This window comes from Hyperolius riggenbachi, chromosome 11, assembly GCF_040937935.1.
Source record: "Hyperolius riggenbachi isolate aHypRig1 chromosome 11, aHypRig1.pri, whole genome shotgun sequence".
Lineage (NCBI taxonomy): Eukaryota > Metazoa > Chordata > Amphibia > Anura > Hyperoliidae > Hyperolius > Hyperolius riggenbachi.
This window is the reverse complement of record NC_090656.1, coordinates 6,128,157-6,151,790: the sequence shown is the minus strand read 5'-3', so window position 1 is coordinate 6,151,790 and position 23,634 is coordinate 6,128,157. Positions and strand designations below refer to the sequence as shown.

General features: G+C 46.4%; 1 protein-coding gene across 2 annotated transcripts in view; it reads right to left on the bottom strand.

Moving 5' to 3' along the window:
* Positions 1 to 1,704: 1,704 nt before the first annotated feature.
* Positions 1,705 to 23,634, bottom strand: part of ACSF3 (acyl-CoA synthetase family member 3) — an 86,004-nt gene continuing 64,074 nt past the window's right edge. For both annotated transcript variants that reach the window (XM_068260402.1, XM_068260403.1), the window contains exons 8-10: positions 10,214 to 10,348; positions 7,233 to 7,344; positions 1,705 to 5,731 (exon numbers count right to left, since the gene is read on the bottom strand). In XM_068260402.1, coding sequence (XP_068116503.1) covers positions 5,584 to 5,731; positions 7,233 to 7,344; positions 10,214 to 10,348 — 395 coding nt within the window. In that variant the 3' untranslated portion in view covers positions 1,705 to 5,583. The remainder of the gene's footprint in view (positions 5,732 to 7,232; positions 7,345 to 10,213; positions 10,349 to 23,634) is intronic.

Here is a 23,634-nt window from a genome sequence, read left to right as displayed (position 1 = left end):
AAAACAAACACACACACAAAAAACAACAAGACTTTAAAGTATAACTTTACTTTTATTTTAATTTACAAAATTAAATTTAACAAGAAATGAGCATTGATATCACCCAGTCATTGACATAGATATCAGGTCCAAAGCAGTAAAGCTAAACTTTCCGCAGTAATGCTGAACGCATTGATGCGGTTACATGTCCTGGTCAGAGATGTAATCACATCAATGGGAATTACATGCCCCAGCATGCAATGCGGCTTCCATGGACAAGGGACAAAACTGCGGGTACCTCCAGTATAGGGAGATAGAAAATGAGGGATTCCACATAGAAGGGGGCTACTGAGCAGCCCTCCGTAGGTAAGTAATCCCTGCTGCACCCCCTAAGGCACACACGAATAACAGATACCCCTTAGGTTAATTTAAAAAGTTTTTTTAAAAATGTGAGCAGTTCCCTTTAAGGGGAGTGGGGGAGGAAGAGGGAATGTGAGGGTGATAGGAGGAAACATTACGGAAAGCCCGCCTCTTCCTGCCTGGAAATTTTACTTTACCCAAGAGTCAGGTTTTTGGAGGAGTGTTTATGGGGACTGGGGGAGGAACAGACAGCGCACAGAGGGTATGTGGATCCAGCTTGAATAGAACTCTGTGCTCCTCTTAGGTAACTTTTGTCGGGTCAGGTGTCCTTTAAAAGTGCAGACCTGCAGTTATCCTTTACGCTTTTTGAAGAACCAGGCAGACATCTGAACATTTGAACCCCACAGAGTATACAATAATAATTAAACCAGATTGTACACAATAGACACAAGAAACGTTGTAATACTCTATTTATTTTCATGAGAATCTGAGCAGATTTTAAAGGTAACCACACACAATAAAATTTCTCCCGTCAACGTTTTCCCTTACAATTTGATTGAAATAGTGGCCACATACACGGCAATCTGGGGAACTTCTAGGCTATTTTACACAAGCAATATATTTCAAAGCCTTGTATCAAACAGTGCTGATCATTAATAAATGTGCTGATCATTTCAAGTGATCAGGAGTTTTATAAATGCGGGGACCTGAAAGTCGTTCATTCTACTGAACTTTTGGCAATCTCCTTTATAAATAAGCCCCCAAGTATTGTTTAATAATTCCTATGGGGTCTGACACTGTCTAAGTGGTGGTCTTCACGGGTCCCTGTAAGGCAACCATTGCCACTTTGAAAATCGGATTGCCAGCTGTTTGGGGATCGCAACAGTAGGGTGATAAACGTGTAAATTGCGGTGCTGTGTTTTCACCAGTGTGCCGTGTGTCCTCCTGCCTTCCCCACTGTACCGCCTCTCCCTCTGCTGGCTCCACCTCTTGTGTGCCCCTGTGTCCCCCTTGTACCTTTAGTGTCCTCCTGGTGTCCCCCTCTGTCCTCCCATGTTTTCTTGCCCCCCCTCCCCCATGTCCCCTTGCATTCACCTCTTACCCCTAGCTCCATGTGGCGCTTTTCCCCATGTCCTCCAATATCCCCCTAATCCTCTTCTTTCCCCCATCTCCGTGCTGCTGTGTCCCCAAGGTTCACTCTATGGGGAAGAAGTTTGGCAACTTGTGTTATTACTGGAGTCGATGATCTCGTAGGCGGGATCATGGCTCTGTTATTGGGCCAATCACTGCACTCACTAAGTAGCAACGACAGCAGTGATTGGTCCAATGATGAAGCCTTGGTCCTGCCCATGAGACCATCGGCTCCAGTAATAACACAAGTTGCCATACTTTTCCCCCTTACTGCAGCTAGGGCTTACTTTCGGGGTAGGGCTTATATTTCCAGCATGCTCCAAATTCCTGCTACGACTTACTTTTGGGGGATGTCTTAATTTCGGGGAAACGCAGTATTTAAGTGAAAATAAGTCCTGGGGCCCACTAGCAGTGCTTTCCTAAGCGCTTGTGATTCAAAAAGCTCTTGCTATTGTAATGCTTATGAAGGGTGTGGTTTTTTTTTATTAAAACCCTTCCATAGCATTACATTAGTGTAAGCTTTATAAATCCCAATCACAGGCTGCTAGTGGGTTCCAGGCCTTAGAGTACTATTGTAGCAAACAGGCTGTTCACCTCTTTACGAATAAGCCCCTAAGTGCACTATGAAGCTGAAATGAATGAAATATAATCTCAGTATTGCATTCTCAGCGTCCTCATTCTACATAAATGCTGATGAGTTTTCCACAAATTGCCCGTCAGATTGCCCCGTGTGTGGCACCACCATTCGATATATTTATTATTTTACCATCCAAAATTAGGCAGATTATCCAATTAGACTGTAATATGCAATGATGGCTTGAAGGCTAATTTACACTAAGCAAATTTCACATCAGATCGACTGATCGATAATTTCCAGCATTTTGGCCTCAAGAAAGAGATCAATTTTGAGATCAGTACTGCTATAAATCGATCTCTTACTCGATTGGAAGCAGATTGGACATGCTGGAAATTATCGATTTCACGGGAAACTTAAGACAAAGGTATGTATTGGCAGAAGAGAATGCAGACAGATGATCTTATTTCTAATTCCATCTTGTTACATAAATTATTTAACCTCCTTGGCGATATGATTCTTTCATGATTTTAGGGTCTAAAAGCGATACAATTTTTTTAGACCCTAAAAGCAGAAAAAAAAATCATACCGCAGTGAGATCTGCCGCAGCTCAGCAGATTACTCAACCCCTCCTCCCGTCCTGGATCCAGCGCTGCAATTCTCCCACCGTCCTCCAGGTGGCGCTGTAACCCTATGGTGAGGTCCCTATCTGACGTGATGATGACAAATGGTGATCTCACCCAAGGGATCCAAAACCTCTGAGGACCGTAAGACGATGGGGCTGCGAGTGTCCGGATCCCGGGGGAGGTGAGTTACAACTGTCGCTACACGCATGCTGCTTCCCTATACCTCCTGGCAGTCACACCGAGCCTGGCTCGGGGTTACCGGCAAGAAGGTTTAGGGCCGGTTTCCACTAGAGGGAATCTGCGTGCGTTTTCTGCATGCAGATTCACATAACCAGTATAAATCAATGAGTCTGTTTCCACTTGTCAGAAATTCTGTGCGGTGGACTGTTCAGAAATAATCTGCCCAGCAGAGCCATAAGGATTCGTACACCGCAAGGCTACTGTGCGATTCACCGGTAATGTAATTAATAGGAAAACGCATGTGTTTCCGTTATGCGAATTTTTCATGAAAATTCGCGTACAATTTCGCATAAAATCTATGTAAACGCACACAGGCACTGACATGGTTAAATTCGCATACTTACAAATAGATGCAAATTTTAACACGTTTTTGGGGTAAAATTCCCAAACAAACGCATATGAATTCGCATCCGCATGCAAATTTGCGTTTTCCGCAACGGAATCGCACCGTGCTAGTGGAAACGGGCCCTAAAACATAATCTCAAGCTTGCATTTAAAAAAAAAATAATCCTACGTTAATTCAATTTTTACAATCTTTTCAGATAAGTTGTATTAATATAATAAACTAAACACAGTTTCCAGGTTGCCTTGCCCATGTTCCTTGCAGCCATAACCAGGGAAAGAGATGATTAATAACATCCTTCATAAAAATAAATCTATTTAATTCACAGCCATCTATGAATCTAAAATTAACTCTAAGCTAACTATGTACATCTTGGCAACCATGTCATCGCTACTCTCTTTAGAGTATGGACTGCTCAGAGTTCCCCATCCTCTTGTGTGAGTACTAGGAACTCATGACTAATGTGCAACACCAAGATTGCCAAGCAGGGTGTGACAGCCCCATCTGGCAGTCTCTGAACACCGAGGAAATGTCATGCGACTTACAGGACTCTATTCAAGGAGGTCACAGAGTAACAAAACAAAGAGGAAAATACTATGGGTGCCCAGGACACATCCCCCCCATATGGCTCAGTGCCGGCCGATCCTGCATTTAATTCTGCATAGTATCTTATATATGCATGCATGCATGCATACATACATACAGCGTATATATACATACATACATACACGCTTCAATTCACTGCCCACTACGATTTTTGGAGCAACGAGCGATCGTTTCCGCGTTCTTGCGGCGTGGGTACAGGCCACACACAAACAACGTTTTGCATCGCGCACTGATATCAGTGCCAGGCTAGCGATACTCTGCTTGTCGCTAGCCTTCTATTTACCTGCAGCCTGTCATTCAGTCAGCGCTCCCCGCCTCTGTCCCTGCCCGCCTCCATTCCTAGTGGAAAAGCACACTTAACCCTCTCTGACCCCTTTAAAGTGAACCCAAACCAAAGTAAAAAAAAGTGTTTCACTTACCTGAGGCTTCTACCAGCCCCCAGCAGCCAATTCTGTGCCCGCTCCATCACTCACCAATCCTCCGGTACCCCGCAGCGGCTAAGTTTTGTTTTCCCCCGGCTGGACAGTCGATGGCCACGCGCGTCCTCGTTCACGCTCCAGCCGCTGGGAGCAACCTGAGCATGCGCAGTATGTGATTTCTGCATCCTGCGCATGTGCAGGACACTCCTGGCGATGTGAGTGTGAACGAGGACATGTGTGGGGGAAATCTAAACTTAGCCGCTGCAGGGGATCGATCCAGGACGGCGTGGGCACAGGGCGGCTGCAGGGGGCTGTTAGAAGCCTAGGTAAGTGAAACTTTTTTTTTTTTACTTTGGTTTACGTCTCCTTTAAGAACAGAGCCCGTCATTTCCCTATTTTGTACTGCGATTGCTGTTATTGGCTCACAGTAATCACATGGTCTGGCTCCTCACCACGATACAGAAGCTCGGGTGCAGCAGCGCAAATGGCGAGAGCAACGAGACCGCGGGGTTCAGCTGATTGAAATCTACCCCCCCAGGAAGTAATAAGCGGCCACAAACAGGGCGTAGATTTCAATCATTAAGATCCGGAAGTGGTTAATTTCTCTTTTCTGCTGCACAAATGTTTGCCTCTGTGTGGCCATGATGAGAGCCTGGATGTTGGGCTGTGGTACAGATCTGATAGTTTTATATCTTAAAGGACACCCGAGGTGAAATTAAACTAATGAAATAAACAATTGTAATTATCCTCCTCCTCCTAAAAATGTCTTTTTAAGCTATTCCACAGTTTTTTTTATATTTCAATCTACGTTCTAAGTTTTTACTGTTTTTGCTCAATGACACAGCGCTAAAATCTATGAACTATTGACCCTTTTTATCGCTTTCCTGCTCTCAGAAGCCATTTTCTGCTAGGAAAGTGGTGTATAGTTGTAATTTCTTATCAGTGAGGGTCACACTGCAGTCTGACCCAGTCCTGACTCAGACAGGAACTGCCACTTACATACCTGATGTTTAACTCTTTCAGGCAGAGAAAGAAGAAAAAGAAACACAGCATAGTTATTTGTGTGCTAGGCACTGTACATACACATGTTTATCTCATCATGTCACATGTCACCTCGGGTATCCTTTAAGCATTACCAGTGTTTGTCCAGAGTGTCAGTGATGCAGAGTACAGCCCTGCAGTCACATGACTGTACACAGTATATCAGACCTCCTGCAGTCACATGACTGTACACAATATATCAGACCTGCATGGGATATCCGCGGTCTCCCTGGGCGTACAGAGAGCTGCGATGTGGCGGGCGCCTCAGCTTGGTACAGTCCGATTCCCCCCTCCTGGCTGGCCGTAGAACAGAGCCAGCAGTTGCTTCTTATTGATTTTTCCCATCTGGTTTCTGGGAATTTCTTCCACCCGGATAAGCTCAGCAGGGATGCAGTACGGGGCCATGAATGTCCTAAATGAGAGAAGGGAGCTGAGGCTTAGTGACACTCGGCTTCACATACATGCTGCTGGCTGCTGGATTACATCCATAACTTCATAGCAAGTCTAGCTGAGGAATACAGCCTGATGGCCACTTGTCACACGAAACACAGGGACGCTCCCCGATCTCCCACATCGTGCAGACATGAGAAATACAGGAATACAGGCCAGCAAAGTGCCCGCTGGACACGCACAAGTCCACGGCTAAGCCTTACAGGGGTTCTGTGGGGTGTTACAAAAAACAAAAAGCGTCACTTAACTGGGGCTACTACCGGCCCCCTGCAACTATCAAGTCCCACGCCGTCACTGAAGCCTCCGCCGTTCACCGCCACCGGTGACCCGCTACTTATTCGTCTAACCAGACGAATAGCTCTGCGGCTGCGCGGCTGTCCTCGGGAGCTTACTGTGCAGGCGCAGTACAAGAAAAGATCGTACTGTGCCTGCGCAGTAAGCTCCCGATGACACACACACGGGAGTGAGGACGTGTGCGGCCACGGGCGCGCAGCCGCAGTACTATTCGTCTAGTTAGACGAATAATTAGCAGGTCACTGGTGGGGGTGAACAGCGAGGCTTCAGTGACAGAGTGGGACTTAATAGCTGCAGGGGGGCGGTAGAAGCTGCAGGTAAGTGACGTTTTTTGTAACACCCCACAGAACCCCTTTAAAGGGAATCTGAAGCCATAAAAAATACCTCATTTTACTGGCCAGTTTTCTTCAGCAATAAGATCATAGCTAATACGCCACATCCCCACGGCAGGTTGAGGTATTTATACCTCCCAAAATCCCAGGGCAAAATTCCATGACTTTCCAGGTCGTGGATTATGCTGCCCAGGGGAGGCAGAGCTTAGCGCTGTAGCTCTGCCTCTGCTTCAGTCAAACTCCGCCTCTCCCCGCCACTCTCAGTAAAATAAGACAGAGAAGGGCGGGGAGAGGCGGATATTGACTGGAGCAGAGGCAGAGCTACTGCGCACAGCGCTGCCTCAACCCGGAAGGATCCCCAAATTTTTCCTCGGGGGTTTAAATACCTCGTTCTGCCGCTGGGATGCGGCGTATCAGCTATGATCTTATTGCAGCTGAGGGAGGAGGATATGACATCATAAGCAGTCGTCCTCCAGGGCCATGACATTTCCTGGTCTATCGCAGCACCCCATCGCCTCGCGTAGCTGTTCTTCAAAGGGCAGTCTGCCACACGCCCTCCCTTCTGCAGTGCATTCTGGGAAGGGCCGTAGCCAGCCAATCACCTTCCTTCCACTATCGCCCTATGGAGTAGAGGGCAGAAGCTTCCAAATCCAAAATTCTATTCCAGAACCTTGCAGACCCTCAGCCATAGGTGTCCCTTTTACTCCCTGTTTCCTCTGGCTCCACAGGGTGCTGCCTCCCGCACATTTCCCTCAGTATTAGTCACAGAGGAATGTGCAGGTCAGTAGCCCTGTTACCAGCCCACTGCTGATAGATGTGCACTCTCTATGGACTCACCTGGCCCATTGCTTCAGTTCGGTCAGAGACAGAGTATAACCGTCTCGCAGCTTCACAACGGCCGACACGCGCTGCCCCCAAATGGCATCCGGAGCTCCGATCACAGCCACATCTACACAGGGGGGAGAAAGAGGACCTGTCATCAATGGATGTTAGCTAGGATCTAGTGCAATATCTTTACCTTTAGGGGACATTGGGGGACTCCTGTATGCATGCTAGAGTTTTGCCTGTGTCAGTTCCTAACGGCCACCTTGGCTGAATTTAATACAGGATGTGTACTTATAGATTTACAGCATAAACTGTACATAGTGGAGATTGGCAGAGATCAACACACTGCAGTTAGTTTGCTATCAGTACAGGAACCGAATAACAGCTCATCCTGTACATACTGAAAGAAGCAGAGATCAGCACACACTGCAGTTAGTTTGCTATCAGTACAGGAACCGAATAACAGCTCATCCTGTACATACTGAAAGTAGCAGAGATCAGCACACACTGCAGATAGTCTGCTATCAGTACAGACACAGAGTAACAGCTTATACTGTACATACTGGAGGCAGCAGAGATCAGCACACACTGCAGCTAGTTTACTATCAGTACAGGCACAGAGTAACAGCTTATACTGTACATACTGGAGGCAGCAGAGATCAGCACACACTGCAGCTAGTTTACTCAGTATAGGCACACAGTAACTGCTTGGAGCAGTGATCTCTCCAGAATTTTTTTCCAGCCGGGTGACATGAAAAAGTAGCGGGGTGAAGCACAATGGGGGAATGCAATGCTGGCACAAATCTGCTTACAGCATAGGAGGAGGATGAGGAGGGGAGCTGATGACAGCTGGGGAGAACACTGTGGAGGTAGCAGAGATCAACACACACTGCAGCTACTTTACTATCAGTACAGGCACAGAGTAACAGCTTTTAATGTACATAATGGAGGTAGCAGGGACCAATACACGTTGCAGCTAGTTTACTATCAGTATAGGCACAGAGTAACAGCTTACACTGTACATTCTGGAGGTAGCATAGATAAGCACACACTGCAGCTAGTTTACTATCAGTACAGGTGCAGAGTAACAGCTTATATTGTACATACTGGAGGCAGCAGGGATCAGCACACACTGCAGCTAGTTTACTATCAGAACAGGCACAGAGTAACAGCTTATACAGTACATACTGGAGGTAGCGGGGACGAGTACACACTGTGCCTATATTGATAGTAAACTAGCTTCAGTGTGTACTTGTCCCTGCTACCGTCAGTATGTACAGTATAAGCTGTTACTCTGTGCCTATATTGATAGTAAACTAGCTTCAGAGTAATAGCTTATACTGTAAATACTGGAGGTGGCAGGGACAAGTACACACTTCAGCTAGTTTACTATCAGTACAGGCACAGAATAACAGCTTATACTGTACATACTGGAGGCAGCAGAGATCAGCACACACTGCAGCTAGTTTACTATCAGTACAGGCACAGAGTAACAGCTTATACTGTACATACTGGAGGCAGCAGAGATCAGTACACACTGCAGCTAGTTTACTATCAGTACAGGCACAGAGTAACAGCTTATACTGTACATACTGGAGGCAGCAGAGATCAGCACACACTGCAGCTAGTTTACTATCAGTACAGGCGCAGAGTAACAGCTTATACTGTACATACTGGGGGTAGCAGAGATCAGCACACACTGCAGCTAGTTTACTATCAGTACAGGCACAGAGTAACAGCGTATACTGTACATACTGGAGGTAGCAGAGATCAGCACACACTGCAGCTAGTTTACTATCAGTACAGGCACAGAGTAACAGCGTATACTGTACATACTGGAGGTAGCAGAGATCAGCACACACTGCAGCTAGTTTACTATCAGTACAGGCACAGAGTAACAGCTTATACTGTACATACTGAAGACAGCAGGGATCAGCACATGCTGCAGCTAGTTTACTATCAGTACAGGCACAGAATAACAGCTTATACTGTACATACTGGAGGTAGCACAGATCAGCACACACTGCAGCTAGCTTACTATGAGTACAGGCGCAGAGTAACAGCTTATACTGTACATACTGGAGGCAGCAGAGATCAGCACACACTGCAGCTAGTTTACTATCAGTACAGGCGCAGAGTAACAGCTTATACTGTACATACTATGGGTTGCAGAGATCAGCACACACTGCAGCTAGTTTACTATCAGTACAGGCACAGAGTAACAGCGTATACTGTACATACTGGAGGTAGCAGAGATCAGCACACACTGCAGCTAGTTTACTATCAGTACAGGCACAGAGTAACAGCTTATACTGTACATACTGGAGGTAGCAGGGATCAGCTCACACTGCAGCTAGTTTACTATCAGTACAGGCACAGAATAACAGCTTATACTGTACATACTGGACGTAGCAGAGATCAGCACACACTGCAGCTAGTTTACTATTAGTACAGGCACAGAGTAACAGCGTATACTGTACATACTGGGGGTAGCAGAGATCAGCACACACTGCAGCTAGTTTACTATCAGTACAGGCACAGAGTAACAGCGTATACTGTACATACTGGAGGTAGCAGAGATCAGCACACACTGCAGCTAGTTTACTACCAGTACAGGCACAGAGTAACAGCTTATACTGTACATACTGGAGGTAGCACAGATCAGCACACACTGCAGCTAGCTTACTATGAGTACAGGCGCAGAGTAACAGCTTATACTGTACATCCTTAAGGTAGCAGGGACCAGTACACATTGCAGCTAGTTTACTATCAATATAGGCATACAATAATGGATTTTAGAATTGAACATGGAATATGTAAATTACAATCGTGTCGAGTTCAGACTAGACAGAAGACTCCCTGTGTATGGTTCTCCAGGCTGAAACACAGGTGATCCTTGAAAAACAATGCAGTTAAATAACAGAACACGCAGCTATACCAGGGAGGATTCCTCTATTTTTAATTTAGCTCTTTATTTTACACAATTGGCATACCTGCAATGAGTGGATGAGCCATGAGGTGGCGCTCCACCTCTAAAGCACTGATTTTGTAGCCTCCGCTCTTTATGATGTCCACAGAGGTTCGGCCGAGGATCCAGTAGGAGCCGTCTCTGTACACCGCCGTGTCCCCTGCAGAGGGAAAACAAATAACGCAACATATGGGAGGCAGAAGTTCCATCTACGCTTTACACTGGCGATCGGCCACCACGCCCATTTCTGAAACACTCAACCATCTGCATTCAGCCGCAGCTTTAAAAACTTTACTGCGGACACTGAGCCTGGATCCACACTATAAGCGCTTGTGATTGCTGAGCACATGCTGAGCACTTTTTCCCATTCACTTTCATTAAAATCACAGTAAAAATCACCTAAAATCTTTATATTATGTATTTTATGTAATTTTTACCGTGATTTTAATGAAAGTGAATGGGAAAAAGCGCTCAGCAACCACAAGCGCTCACAAAAGCGCTGCCTAAACTTCTCCTCTACACGAAGAGCATCTTCAGAGGAAAACATTTAATGCTGGGCACACACTATGAGATTTTATGGTCGATTTACTGTCAGATAGATTATTTCCAACATGTCCGATTTGCTTTCCCATCGATTTCTGAGCATTTTCCTATTAAAGTCAATGGAAATCGATCGGAAAATGCTTGGAAAACGATCAGAAAGCAAATCGGACATGTTGGAAATAATCAATCTGACAGTAAATCGACCATAAAATCTCACAGTGTGTGCCCAGCATTATACAGGCTCGTTCAGAAGCACCTGAGCCTCCTGGAGTCGCCCCCCCCCCAATTCTAGATACTAAGTGCTATTCTAGGGTAAATACAACCATGTTCAGCACTGGATTACAGCGAGCCTAATTACTGAATACCCAGACAGCTCATGGTTACCCAGAACCACTAGGATAGTATAGGGGGGCTAAGGGCTGGATCCCACCTGGCGCTTTGCTCGCCATTGCGTTCTGCGGGCAAAATCACGTGATTCAGCGCGATTTGCGATTGTGGTTCCTGTTCCATAGAATCACAGAGCAATCACCCCCAAAACGCTGCATGCAGCGTGTTTGCGATTGATCGAAGTGTGAATGTATCCATAGGGATACATTGTAGCAGCGCTTTGCTGATCGCCGGCAATCAGAAAAACACTGAAGAATCGCCCCAATGTAAACCAGCCCTAAAAGAGGCCAAAAATCCCTTTAACCAAAAAGCAACACTTTACCGTTTTAACTTTTTAAGATTTCAGGACGTGATTTTCACATCCGACTCCTAAGTGGCCCTCCTGAGCACTTCAGGACGTAAAATTCACATCCTGCAGTTAAAACGCAGCTGAGTGCTCCCACGCGTGCACGTGCGTGCTCCCGCTGTTCCCACTCGTGCACATGTAAGCTCGTGCATTCATTTAACAGTGAAGGAGAGCTGCTAATAGCAGCACTTATTCATGAAAACAACAAAAAAGTTGACAGTTAAAAAAAAAATGCTGCATTTCCAATTATTGATGAAATATGACGTGTAGGGTATAATTTTAACCGGGAAAAGACATGTAAAATATTTGGAGATGTTTTATAACTGTGGCACTTGTCATGTGACATTTATGAAGGTGACATATGAAAAAAAATGTGTATTTTCTTCACTTACGCCTAAATTTGCCATATAAAATGCCTGTAAAATTAAGTAATCCTTGAAAACCAATATTACCCAAAGAAAGCCTAAACTGTCCTGAAAAAAACCTACATATGTATCATTTTGATGGCAAAAGTAATAAAAAGTTACTGCTGTATCAATACTGCTAGTTTCATTTTCACCAACTCAGAGTCGCCTGCGCAGCCCTGGTAATGCGTATCTTTCTTCACGTTGCCGTCAGTAATAGCGTCCTGCACCTGTAGTAAAAGCCTTTTTTTTTTTACTAACCATCAATGCTGAATTTTGCCTTCTTAAACCAGAAATTATTAGCATATTCGGAAGTGATGCATCATGGGAAATGTCAATATTTCGTGTGCTTGAAGCTAGGCGAGCGCGCGTTTCCTGCTAACCCCGCCTCCAGGACTTTGACGCCAATCTGCGTTAGGCGGTCGTGGGGGGCGCCACTCTCCCGCCGCCCATCGGCATGAGACAGTCGGGAATGGTTAAAGGAGAACTGTAGTGAGAGGTACATGGAGGCTGCCATATATATATATATATATTTACTTTTAAACAATACCAGTTGCCTGGCAGCCCTGCTTAGGACTATAGTAACACCTGTCTGACCCCATGTTCCAGTTCCACTCCTCTCCACCCGTCTGGCTCGCAGCAATCTGACCCCAGCCGTCCCAAACATCTCGCCGTCCCAGACACATTTATCCATCTCTCGCTGTTTACAGCTATCATCACTGTCTGCCTTGTAATAAGCACCGCTATATCTCCTACCCTGTAAAAGGCATTGAGACAATCTCTCCCCAGCCTGCTGCTGTCTCAGAGGGTAGTAAACACAACAGCGCTCCCCTGGGTGGACGAGAGAAGGGGGGCGCACGCATCTTCTTCTTCCCGGAGAGGTCTGTCTGTGCCGCTGCAGCAGCTGGGGTGAGACTGCGAGGAAATGGCTTTCCTGGACTTCTTGGCACAACGATGGCTCTGAAAATGGGTTTTTAATGGAACAATAAACAAAACTAGTGGCCAGGCAAAGATTCATGGGCGGCACTGCACTGGGGCACTCTGGAGCACTATCCCCCCCCCCCCCCCGGGAATCACTGTGCCCCTTTAAGGCCTTGTTCACATTATAAATCACCACGACTATCGAAAGCACTGAGCAATTCTTTTTAGATTTTTTCAAAGAGCTTTTCCCTGAGCTTTGAAAAGCGCTTTTCTAAGCACTTCTGCTGAGCAACTGAGATTTTCACTCAGTGACGTTTGACCCGGAAATGAATAAATACAAATAAATATTTATGAAAGCGCTGGGGAAATCGCTATACAAAGCGCTTTTTTTAAGGGTTTAGCGTTTTTCCTATACTTTCCATTATAGAAAAAGTGCTCAGAAAATGGTACATGTAGCGTGTCTGCGATTTGCTGAAAATCGAAACGCTCACATGTGCACATTCTTAGGAAATCATTGCACAAGCGCTTTTAGGGTGATTGCTAAAATTGCCAGCGCTTAAAAAATCCGCAAACGCTCATAGTGTGCCCCCCCCCTCCCCCGCGCTCAGTAACATACAGTTAAAGTACCACTATCGCGAAAATCATAACATTTAAAATACATGTATAAATATAAAAGTAAGACGTTTCTTCCAGAGTAAAATGAGCCATAAATTACTGACATATCTGACAGGTTTTGGACTAGCCCATCTCCTAATGGGGGTTTTCTCAATTTTCAGAAGAACTTAGTGAATAGCAGTAACTCCATTCAACTGCCAAAGAGGTGGCAAGCAGGGAGGATGGCCAGCATCTTTGTAGAAATCCTTTTCAGAGAGAATCCCCCATGAAGAGATGGACTAGTCCAAAACCCGTCAGTTCTGTCAGATTTCCACCCCCTACTGTAAGTGACAGCAACATAGGAAAAAAGTAATTTATGGCTCATTTTACTCTGGAAGAAACATACTTTTCATTTGTATGCTTTTACATGTGTTTTTTTTACAGGTTTTTTTTTTTTTTTTTTCAATAGTGGTCCTTTAAATGTTTCCAGGCTCAGGCAGCGCACATTGAACAGGATAGGGTCTGTAAGAAAACAAAATAAGCTGGAGCCGCCACTGCAAAGATTAGTCATGTGACACAAACACTAAAACATGGGGCACCCGCAGGCGTATTTTGGTTGCCCGAAACCGGCAGCTGTTTGGGAAAATTGTACGCCAGGGCAGTTTCTTGGGCAGTGCGGGCAGGGCGACCGCCCCAGGCGCAGACAGGAAAGTAGAAGAGGGGGGGGCACAGGCAGAAGGACATAACTGCTAGGGGGCTGGTGACGCGCGGTGCAGCCAAATGGAAGAGGAAAGAAGATTACCAGCGCGATCACCTTCCTTGACTCCTCCTGGGCTGCGTCTGACGTCACGTCATCATCACGTCACCATCATGTGATTACACCTGATGTCCTGTAGCGGTACTGCAGGCTGTCACCACTGTGTGATGACACCTGATGGCCTGTAGCGGTACTGCAGGCTGTCACCACTGTGTGATGACACCTGATGTCCTGTAGCGGTACTGCAGGCCGTCACCACCGTGCGATGACACCTGATGTCCTGTAGCGGTACTGCAGGCTGTCACCACCGCGTGATGACACCTGGTGTCCTGTAGCGGTACTGCAGGCTGTCACCACTGTGTGATGACACCTGATGGCCTGTAGCGGTACTGCAGGCTGTCACCACTGTGTGATGACACCTGATGTCCTGTAGCGGTACTGCAGGCCGTCACCACCGTGTGATGACACCTGATGTCCTGTAGCGGTACTGCAGGCTGTCACCACCGCGTGATGACACCTGGTGTCCTGTAGCGGTACTGCAGGCTGTCACCACTGTGTGATGACACCTGATGGCCTGTAGCGGTACTGCAGGCTGTCACCACTGTGTGATGACACCTGATGTCCTGTAGCGGTACTGCAGGCCGTCACCACCGTGCGATGACACCTGATGTCCTGTAGCGGTACTGCAGGCTGTCACCACCGCGTGATGACACCTGGTGTCCTGTAGCGGTACTGCAGGCTGTCACCACTGTGTGATGACACCTGATGTCCTGTAGCGGTACTGCAGGCTGTCACCACCGCGTGATGACACCTGGTGTCCTGTAGCGGTACTGCAGGCTGTCACCACTGTGTGATGACACCTGATGGCCTGTAGCGGTACTGCAGGCTGTCACCACTGTGTGATGACACCTGATGTCCTGTAGCGGTACTGCAGGCCGTCACCACCGTGCGATGACACCTGATGTCCTGTAGCGGTACTGCAGGCTGTCACCACCGCGTGATGACACCTGGTGTCCTGTAGCGGTACTGCAGGCTGTCACCAACTCGTGATATCACCTGATGTCCTGTAGCGGTACTGCAGGCTGTCACCACCGCGTGATGACACCTGATGTCCTGTAGCGGTACTGCAGGCTGTCACCCCCGTGTGATGACACCTGGTGTCCTGTAGCGGTACTGCAGGCTGTCACCAACTCGTGATATCACCTGATGTCCTGTAGCGGTACTGCAGGCTGTCACCAACTCGTGATATCACCTGATGTCCTGTAGCGGTACTGCAGGCTGTCACCACCGCGTGATGACACCTGATGTCCTGTAGCGGTACTGCAGGCTGTCACCCCCGTGTGATGACACCTGGTGTCCTGTAGCGGTACTGCAGGCTGTCACCAACTCGTGATATCACCTGATGTCCTGTAGCGGTACTGCAGGCTGTCACCACCGCGTGATGACACCTGATGTCCTGTAGCGGTACTGCAGGTTGTCACCACCGCGTGATGACACCTGATGTCCTGTAGCGGTACTGCAGGCTGTCACCACCGCGTGATGACACCTGATGTCCTGTAGCGGTACTGCAGGCTGTCACCACCGCATGACACCTGATGTCCTGTAGCGGTACTGCAGGTTGTCACCACCGCGTGATGACACCTGATGTCCTGTAGCGGTACTGCAGGCTGTCACCAACTCGTGATATCACCTGATGTCCTGTAGCGGTACTGCAGGCTGTCACCACTGCGTGATGACACCTAATGTCCTGTAGCGGTACTGCAGGCTGTCACCACTGCGTGATGACACCTGATGTCCTGTAGCGGTACTGCAGGCTGTCACCACCGCGTGATGACACCTGATGTCCTGTAGCGGTACTGCAGGCTGTCACCAACTCGTGATATCACCTGATGTCCTGTAGCGGTACTGCAGGCTGTCACCACTGCGTGATGACACCTAATGTCCTGTAGCGGTACTGCAGGCTGTCACCACTGCGTGATGACACCTGATGTCCTGTAGCGGTACTGCAGGCTGTCACCACCGCGTGATGACACCTGATGTCCTGTAGCGGTACTGCAGGCTGTCACCAACTCGTGATATCACCTGATGTCCTGTAGCGGTACTGCAGGCTGTCACCACTGCGTGATGACACCTAATGTCCTGTAGCGGTACTGCAGGCTGTCACCACTGCGTGATGACACCTGATGTCCTGTAGCGGTACTGCAGGCTGTCAGTGTGCGGTGCCCATGGAGGAGTCGGCTTTCCGGGCTCTCTTTGCCTGTGTGTATTCCTGGTCCCTGCTTCCTCTTGGATGAGCGGCTGGTCACTATTAAGTAGGCGGATCTACTTGTGACCTGTGGCTGTGTGACTGTCCCTAAAGAGTAAGGGCTCCCGAGTCCACAGGGGTGGGGGGGTTGGAGGGGGCGTAATTTTTACACCCTCGCCCATGGTGCACTTTAGCCTAGAAACTGCCTTGTTTGTTAATGGAACAGTTGTGCATACTGGCTGATTTATGACTGTTCTCAGCTGAAAACCTATTGCCAGCCTACCACCAGCAGACTTAAGCTAGCCATACGCTGGTTGATGTGGCCCTAAAATGTACGCTGCCCCACATGCCCAGTACGACCCTGTATTGCAAGATTTACTATTCTATTATGCTGCAGGTTATACCTCTGCAGCCACGCCTCCTACTCAAATTTTGAAGTTATGGAGGGGACCCAGCAAATTACCACTGCATCAAATTGCAGCTCTCCAGCCCAGCTGGTTCCCGAGATAGATTTGTTTACTCGAGATAGTTTCTTTTTATCTCGGGAACCAGTGGGCATAGAGGTAGTTCGGGGTCTTACATACACGTACTACAAAGCGATCGCTCCAGTGTGCGTTGTCGTCGCTACCCATTACTAAACTGATCGGTGAATGGGAACAGGTGTTCCCAAAGCCGATCAAAGTGGAAATAAACATACACACAGGGACAGCTATATAGTGTAAACAAACAACAAAACTGAAAAAAAACCACCATCATTTCCAAATAAAATATTGTCGTCATACACTGTACTAGGGACATAATTTAAACGTAATGGCTGAGACAAAAGGGCAAATAAAACATATGGGTTTTATCCACAGTAGCAGTTTTTATTTTAAAACTATAATCGATGAAACCTAAAAAATATTTTTTTTCCATCTTTTTCTTATTTTTTCCATTAAAATACATTTAAAGTAAAATAAATCTTAGCAAAATGTACCACCCAAAGAAAGTCTAATTGGTGGCGAAAGCCTAATTGGGGGTGTGATAAATAGTGATACAGTTATTGGTGAATGAATGTGAGGAGCGCTGAAAGGTGAAAATTGCTCTGGTCCATAAGGGGAACCCAACCTGTAGTGGTCAAGTGGTTAAAAGGCAATAAATATGGCAGCCTCCATGTACCTCTCACTTCAGTTGTCCTATAAACTATGGCCCCTATTAGGTCGTTTCCCTCTCGAGGTTGTGGGCAGGAAAACTGGACGTTTCTACAGGATTTCCCGTCTATTTGGTCTCATTATTGCTGATAAACTACATTTTACATACATCAATAAACGTGATGAATAGCTCAGGATTAATGGAAGTCGCCTAATCTAATACTAGGTTCACTTAAGCCAAACGTTTAGCTTTAGCGGGTGTCGGGAAGGAAATGCACAGAATTTATATGAAAAGTGTGTGTTTTGTGGTAAGGTGGTCTGGAGCAGGGAAAACCTGCGCTAAGCAAATACATCTAATTTCAGAAGATCTTCATTAATGGATGTAATTTAATGTAAAGCTGGCCGCAGACGTGCAGCGTGGTCTACGGGTCCGACCGCCGCCGTACAGACAGAAGTCTCTGATCCTGGCGAAAAGAACAGGGCGGCTGCAAGCAATACTACAATACAGCAAGGCCAGGAATGAGAAATACCTTCAGGCCAGCTCCCAACTGTCCCTCTTTCGGAGGGACAGTCCCTCTTTGGGAGCCCTGTCCCTCTGTCCTCCTCATTTGTTCCTCTTTCTATGTAAATATATATATTTCTCTACTAAAAATGTGTTTGATTGACGCTAAACTTTATTCCCATCCTTTAAATTGATATGTTACTAATTTTAAAATGTTACTATGAAGGAAAATGAACCAGGATAGAAAGGACCAGAGTGGTTTGAATTATAAAACATATTTTTCTTATGAAATCTTTATGGTATGCGTGACTAGGGGCGTGGTAGGGGAGTGACCAGGGGTGTGGCAGGGGGGTGGCTTACGTGTCCCTCTTTCTCATCTCAAAAAGTTGGGAGGTATGAGGCCCACTGGAGATCAGTCAAAAGTTTTGTGCAGCAATCCCGAACACATTTTAGGGTGCGATTTTGAAGGCAATCGGAAACACTGTACAATCTACTGCCGGTACAACACTTCTGAATCGTGGAAATCATGTTTAAAATACTTACTGGGCCTCCTGAGGTTAGTTTCTGCCAGTGATAGCCCAACCCCCTCGCATGAGAGGTCATAGGTTAATCTCCAATCAGAGAAGCGCTGAGGACTTCTTGTGCTCGGGGGTGGGGCTATGCACCGGTAGCCTCCGCAGACCCAGCAAGTAGTTTAACCCCCTTTGCATCTCCAGGTTTTTACCCCGTATGTTCCGACAATTCTGACACTTCAGGTACGTCGCTATTGAAACAGCAATAACTTTTTCATTACTTATAACATCCAAGTGATGTATATTGTTGGTTTTTGGGGGGCAATATAGGCTTTCTATTACAGTAGTAATATTTTTCTAAAAATTAATTTACAGACATTGTAGGATAAATATAGGCTGTAAATGCAGAAAATACACTTTTTTCATGTTTCACCCTTGCTAGTTTTTGGTCATGGATTGTGCTGCCCTGAGAGGCAGAGCTATGAGCTGTAGCTCTGCCTCTCCTGCCGTCAATCGCCGCCCCTCTCTGTGAAGGAAGAGTGCGAGGGGCGAGGAGAGTTGGCGATCCGCTGCGATTGACATCAGAAGAGGCAAAGCTGCAGCAGAGAGCTCTGCCCCTTCCAGGAATCGCCGGCCAGATTTCACCCCGGGGATTTGGGGGGGGGGGGGGTCTGCAGCCCTCGATTTTCGGCAGGGATGCGGCGGTTTACCGCTGATGAGAGTACTGAAGCAAATTAAAAGGTAAATGTCGCAAAAAAATTAGCTTCAGACTCTTTTTAACACATTGAGGCACTTGATTTGGCCTGAGGAAGTGGGCAGGGACCTATGAAACGCATTGCCAGTGCTATTGAAGATCATTTTTATATAAATTTGTCTCCATAAACTTTATTTATTTTATCGTTTTTAATTTATCTTATTTTCTGGGTGCTTTTTCATCCAACTCAGATTGTTAGTTCTTCCTGCGACCGTAATTTACAAAGTAGCAAACTGAGCCCCACTGACTTGCTTTGCGGCTGAGTACCGCTACATCTCCCGCAGGTGCTGTTATTGGCAAAACATTAAAGAGGAACTAATACAGTAGATTCTCAAACTCAACCAACCAGCACGAATCGCTGGCAGTACTCACAGTGGTGAAGGCTAACTTCTTGGGCTGTTTGTGGGCTCTGCGGTGCTTATAGACTGGGTTGCATGGCTCCCCCAGAGTCAATATACTTTAAGTTACTGTATTTTAACATTTAACCACTTCCCAACTGAGGGGTTTTACCCCCTGACCACCAGAGCAATTTTCACCTTTCAGCGCTCCTTCCATTCATTCGTCTATAATTTAATCATTACTTATCGCAATGAAATGAACTATATCTTGTTTTTTTCGCCACCAATTAGGCTTTCTTTAGGTGGGACATTATGCCAAGAATAATTTTATTCTAAATGTGTTTTAATGGGAAAATAGGAAAAAATGTGGGAAAAAATTTATTATTTTTCAGCTTTCGGCCTTTATAGTTTTTAAATAATGCATGCTACTGTAATTAAAACCCATTAAATGTATATGCCTATTTATCCCGGTTATAAAACCGTTTAAATTATGTCCCTATCACAATGTTTGCCGCCAATATTTTAGTTGGAAATAAAGGTGCATTTTTTTCAGTTTTGCGTCCATCCCTAATTACAAGCCCATAGTTTATAAAGTAACAGTGTTATACCCTCTTGACATAAATATTTAAAAAGTTCAGTCCCTAAGGTAACTATTTATGTCTTTTTTTTAAATTGTAATTTTTTATTTTTTTTTTAATTACAAAAAAATAATAATTGGGGAGTGTGGGAGGTAAGGAGTTAATTTTTTGTGTAAAACAAGTTTATTTGTGTGTAAAAAATGGTTAGGGTGTAGTTTTACTATTTGGCCACAAGATGGCAACATTACCAATTTGTTTCATGCGACCTGCAAGCGTCCTTCCGGACGCTTGCAGGAAGTAGAAAGAGGCTGGGACTTTGTTATTTTTTCACAATGATCGCCCTGCTCAGCCGAGCGGCAGCGGATCATTGCGGGGCTTAGATCAACGAACGGGAATGGATTTTCCCGTTCGTTGATCTCTAGGCGAGCGGGCGGCGGCGTGTTTACTAGCGGCGGGCGGCGTGTTTACGAGCGGGAGCGCGGACAGCGGCGGGAGTGCGCAGAGTACGGATTTCTCCGTCCCTGGGGGTGAAAGGATGGAAAAAGGGGCGGAGAAATCCGTACGGGCGGGGGTAAAGTGGTTAATACAGAGTTTATGGGCCTATTTTTGACACTGAATCTCAAGCATCTAGAAAGCACCCTTATGCGGCATCAGCTGATCCCCGTTGGTGTCCGATAACCGGGACTCTACAATATTCGTTTGTAAGACCTCTTTCACATCTACAATGCGTGCAGGAGCCGTTTCCTGCACACGTTATATGCCCTGCGGCGTGTCGTCGGGAATCTGCGGTGCAACGCAATCAGTGGCAGTAGCTATTAATTGAACCCAACGGAAAACGCCGGCTCCCAGGTGCGTCGAACCGCAACGCACCGAAACGCAGCGTCGGGTGTGAAAGGTAAAATGAAAGTCTGGACTTTCCTTTTACCTTGGTTAACGCAAAGAATTGCCTTTGCGTTGAAATGCACGAAAAGAGCTCTGGTGTGAAAGAGCCCTAAGTGATTTAGTTAGGCCGGTTTCACACATCTAACCTGCATTATATGTGCGCTGCTGTGCGATGATTGCATTGCACCTCACCAAAGCCCCATAGGTTTCAATTTCCATAGCGTTACCCTGCGGTAAAACAAGGTAACACAATGAAACCGGGACAGTGTGAAAGGGGCCTCAGTGTTTGCCCATTGTAAAAACTTTCCTCACTCTAATTTATGTTCTGACACAGGTCATCTTTACTCCTGTCAGGTGATCTCTGTGGAATGTTTGTTTCGGAGAATTCTAAAGCCTGTAGAAAATATACCTGGTCTCCCAGAATCCTCTTGGAAGAGAATTCCGCATGGCTAACCAGCCTAGGCTAACCATCACTGGAAGGGTGGGGCTACATAGCAACACAGAGCTATAGGAAGTGTTTCTGATGCTCAAACCAGGATAATTATCGTAAAAGTGGGTAACCTGAGCTATTTAGTCAACATAGAAGTACAGAGGCGCCAAAAGGATAAAATATGCTAAAATGTTTAAAATATTCGTGTGGCGGTGGTGGGCCGACCACTCCCAAATTGACACGATGCTGTCGTTTAAACTCAAGACAATTTATTTACATACTCCAAGAACAATGTCGCAATGCGTTTCACGGGCACAGTCCCGCTTCATCAGGCATTAAACAAGCGGAGTATCACACAGCTAGTGGTCCGGTATACGCTTGGCACCTCTGTCCACCTCTGTACTACACCATATCGGGCTCTCGGTATCTCTCTTTTATGAGCTATTTAGTGCACTCTACTATATATCACTACAGGGCCTCTTTAATTATCGGCAAACGTGGCACACAGGATATCTGAGATAAAAATGCCCGCTCACTCCTAATCTCCATGGCGAGCGTTGGAATGAAAATGGCGAATATCTCAGCTCCCCACAAGAGTACCGATAAATAACTGTAAAGTCAGAGCCGCTGATCACTCTGGAAGGAACGGCCGTCATTTCATCCTTATCTGCCCCTTTATAAATGCGGATATATGAAAAGCGCTGGTAATGCGGCTGAATTGCGGGCATTTTTCTGGTTAATGCTCGTCCTTCTGCCGTTACGGATGGGCGCTGACACTTTATCATGGATCTTTGCTTCAGGATGAGACAGGCGATGGGCTTTCATTCGTGTTAGCGGTATGACCTGCAGAGCAAGGGCAGAAACAGTCTCTCCCCTGTATCTGGTAATGCCAGCGATGGGGTCTTCAGACCTCGTTGCCTTCTCAGCGGGGCGCCGAGTCCTCTCTGACAGTGCCTCTTGTGTGTGTGTGCGCGCGTGTGTCTCTTCCCCAAGATCCCCCCCCCCTTCTCACACACATAAGGAGCCGCATCAATAGTCCTCCATCTGCTCGCATACATCACGCTCTTCATTTCAGTTTATTAGCCGGAATAAATCATAAATATTTCATTGTACATCAGCACGGCCAGCGGGGGGAGCCGAGTCATCCATCTCATGCCCGCTCCCGTCCTGCCACCCGCCAATAACCCTTCCACTCTATTAAACAAGATTGATACGGCGGTGGAATCTGTTCGCTGAGGGATTTCAGGGGGGTAAGAAGCTCGGGGGACCCAGGCAGGCCGGAGCTGTGATGGAATCCACCAGCCACACCGCAGAGATAGACGGGCACGCAGCGAGCCCTTCCTGGCCTGTTATGTAAGCAAAGTGACCAAAACAGAGCAGCACAGGTGGGGCGGAATGCAGTAAGGAGGCAGAACTTTGCAAACACCGCCTAACATCAATACTTCACAGGAGTCAGAAACTTTAAAGTGTAACTCAAAAATCAATTCTTTATTTTTATCTGGTAAACAAGTAATAAGGAAGCTAACCAGGCAATCCAAAAGTTAAAATCACTATTACTTTTCTTGTTGATAAATGATCATTCCCCAGTTTCCCTGACTCATTTGGTACACACAAAATTTGGTACACAAAAAGGAAGTTTCAGGGCATGCTGGGTTGTCTTTTTTTGCTTCTGTACTTGCCCTCAGACTTAACTAATGCAGCCTGATAGGCTGAAGCCTTTTTCCCTCCTGTTCTCCCCTCCCACAGCTGTGTTCCTCTCTGGTTGGTCAGTATTTCTCATGCTGAGACAATGCACTTTCTATAGTGGAGGGCGGGCAATGCAAACACAATCAGGCAGAGGAGAGGAAGGGAGGAAATGACATCAGGATTGGGTTCAAAATAGCCACCGTCAAAATGTGAAATGCTAAGGAGGATTTTTTCTTTTTTTACTGTAGAAAAATCACTAAAATCAAAACGTGGACAGTGCAATACACGTGTTACGTAAGTAGAGCAAGTATTTATCTACTTATATACTGTATGTGTTTTTTTTTTCTCTGAGCTAGTATGGCTGACAGCTCCTTTTTAAAGTGGACCCAAACTCTAGCACAGGAGAGAAATGCACCCGTATGTCTTTAGAGAGTTTA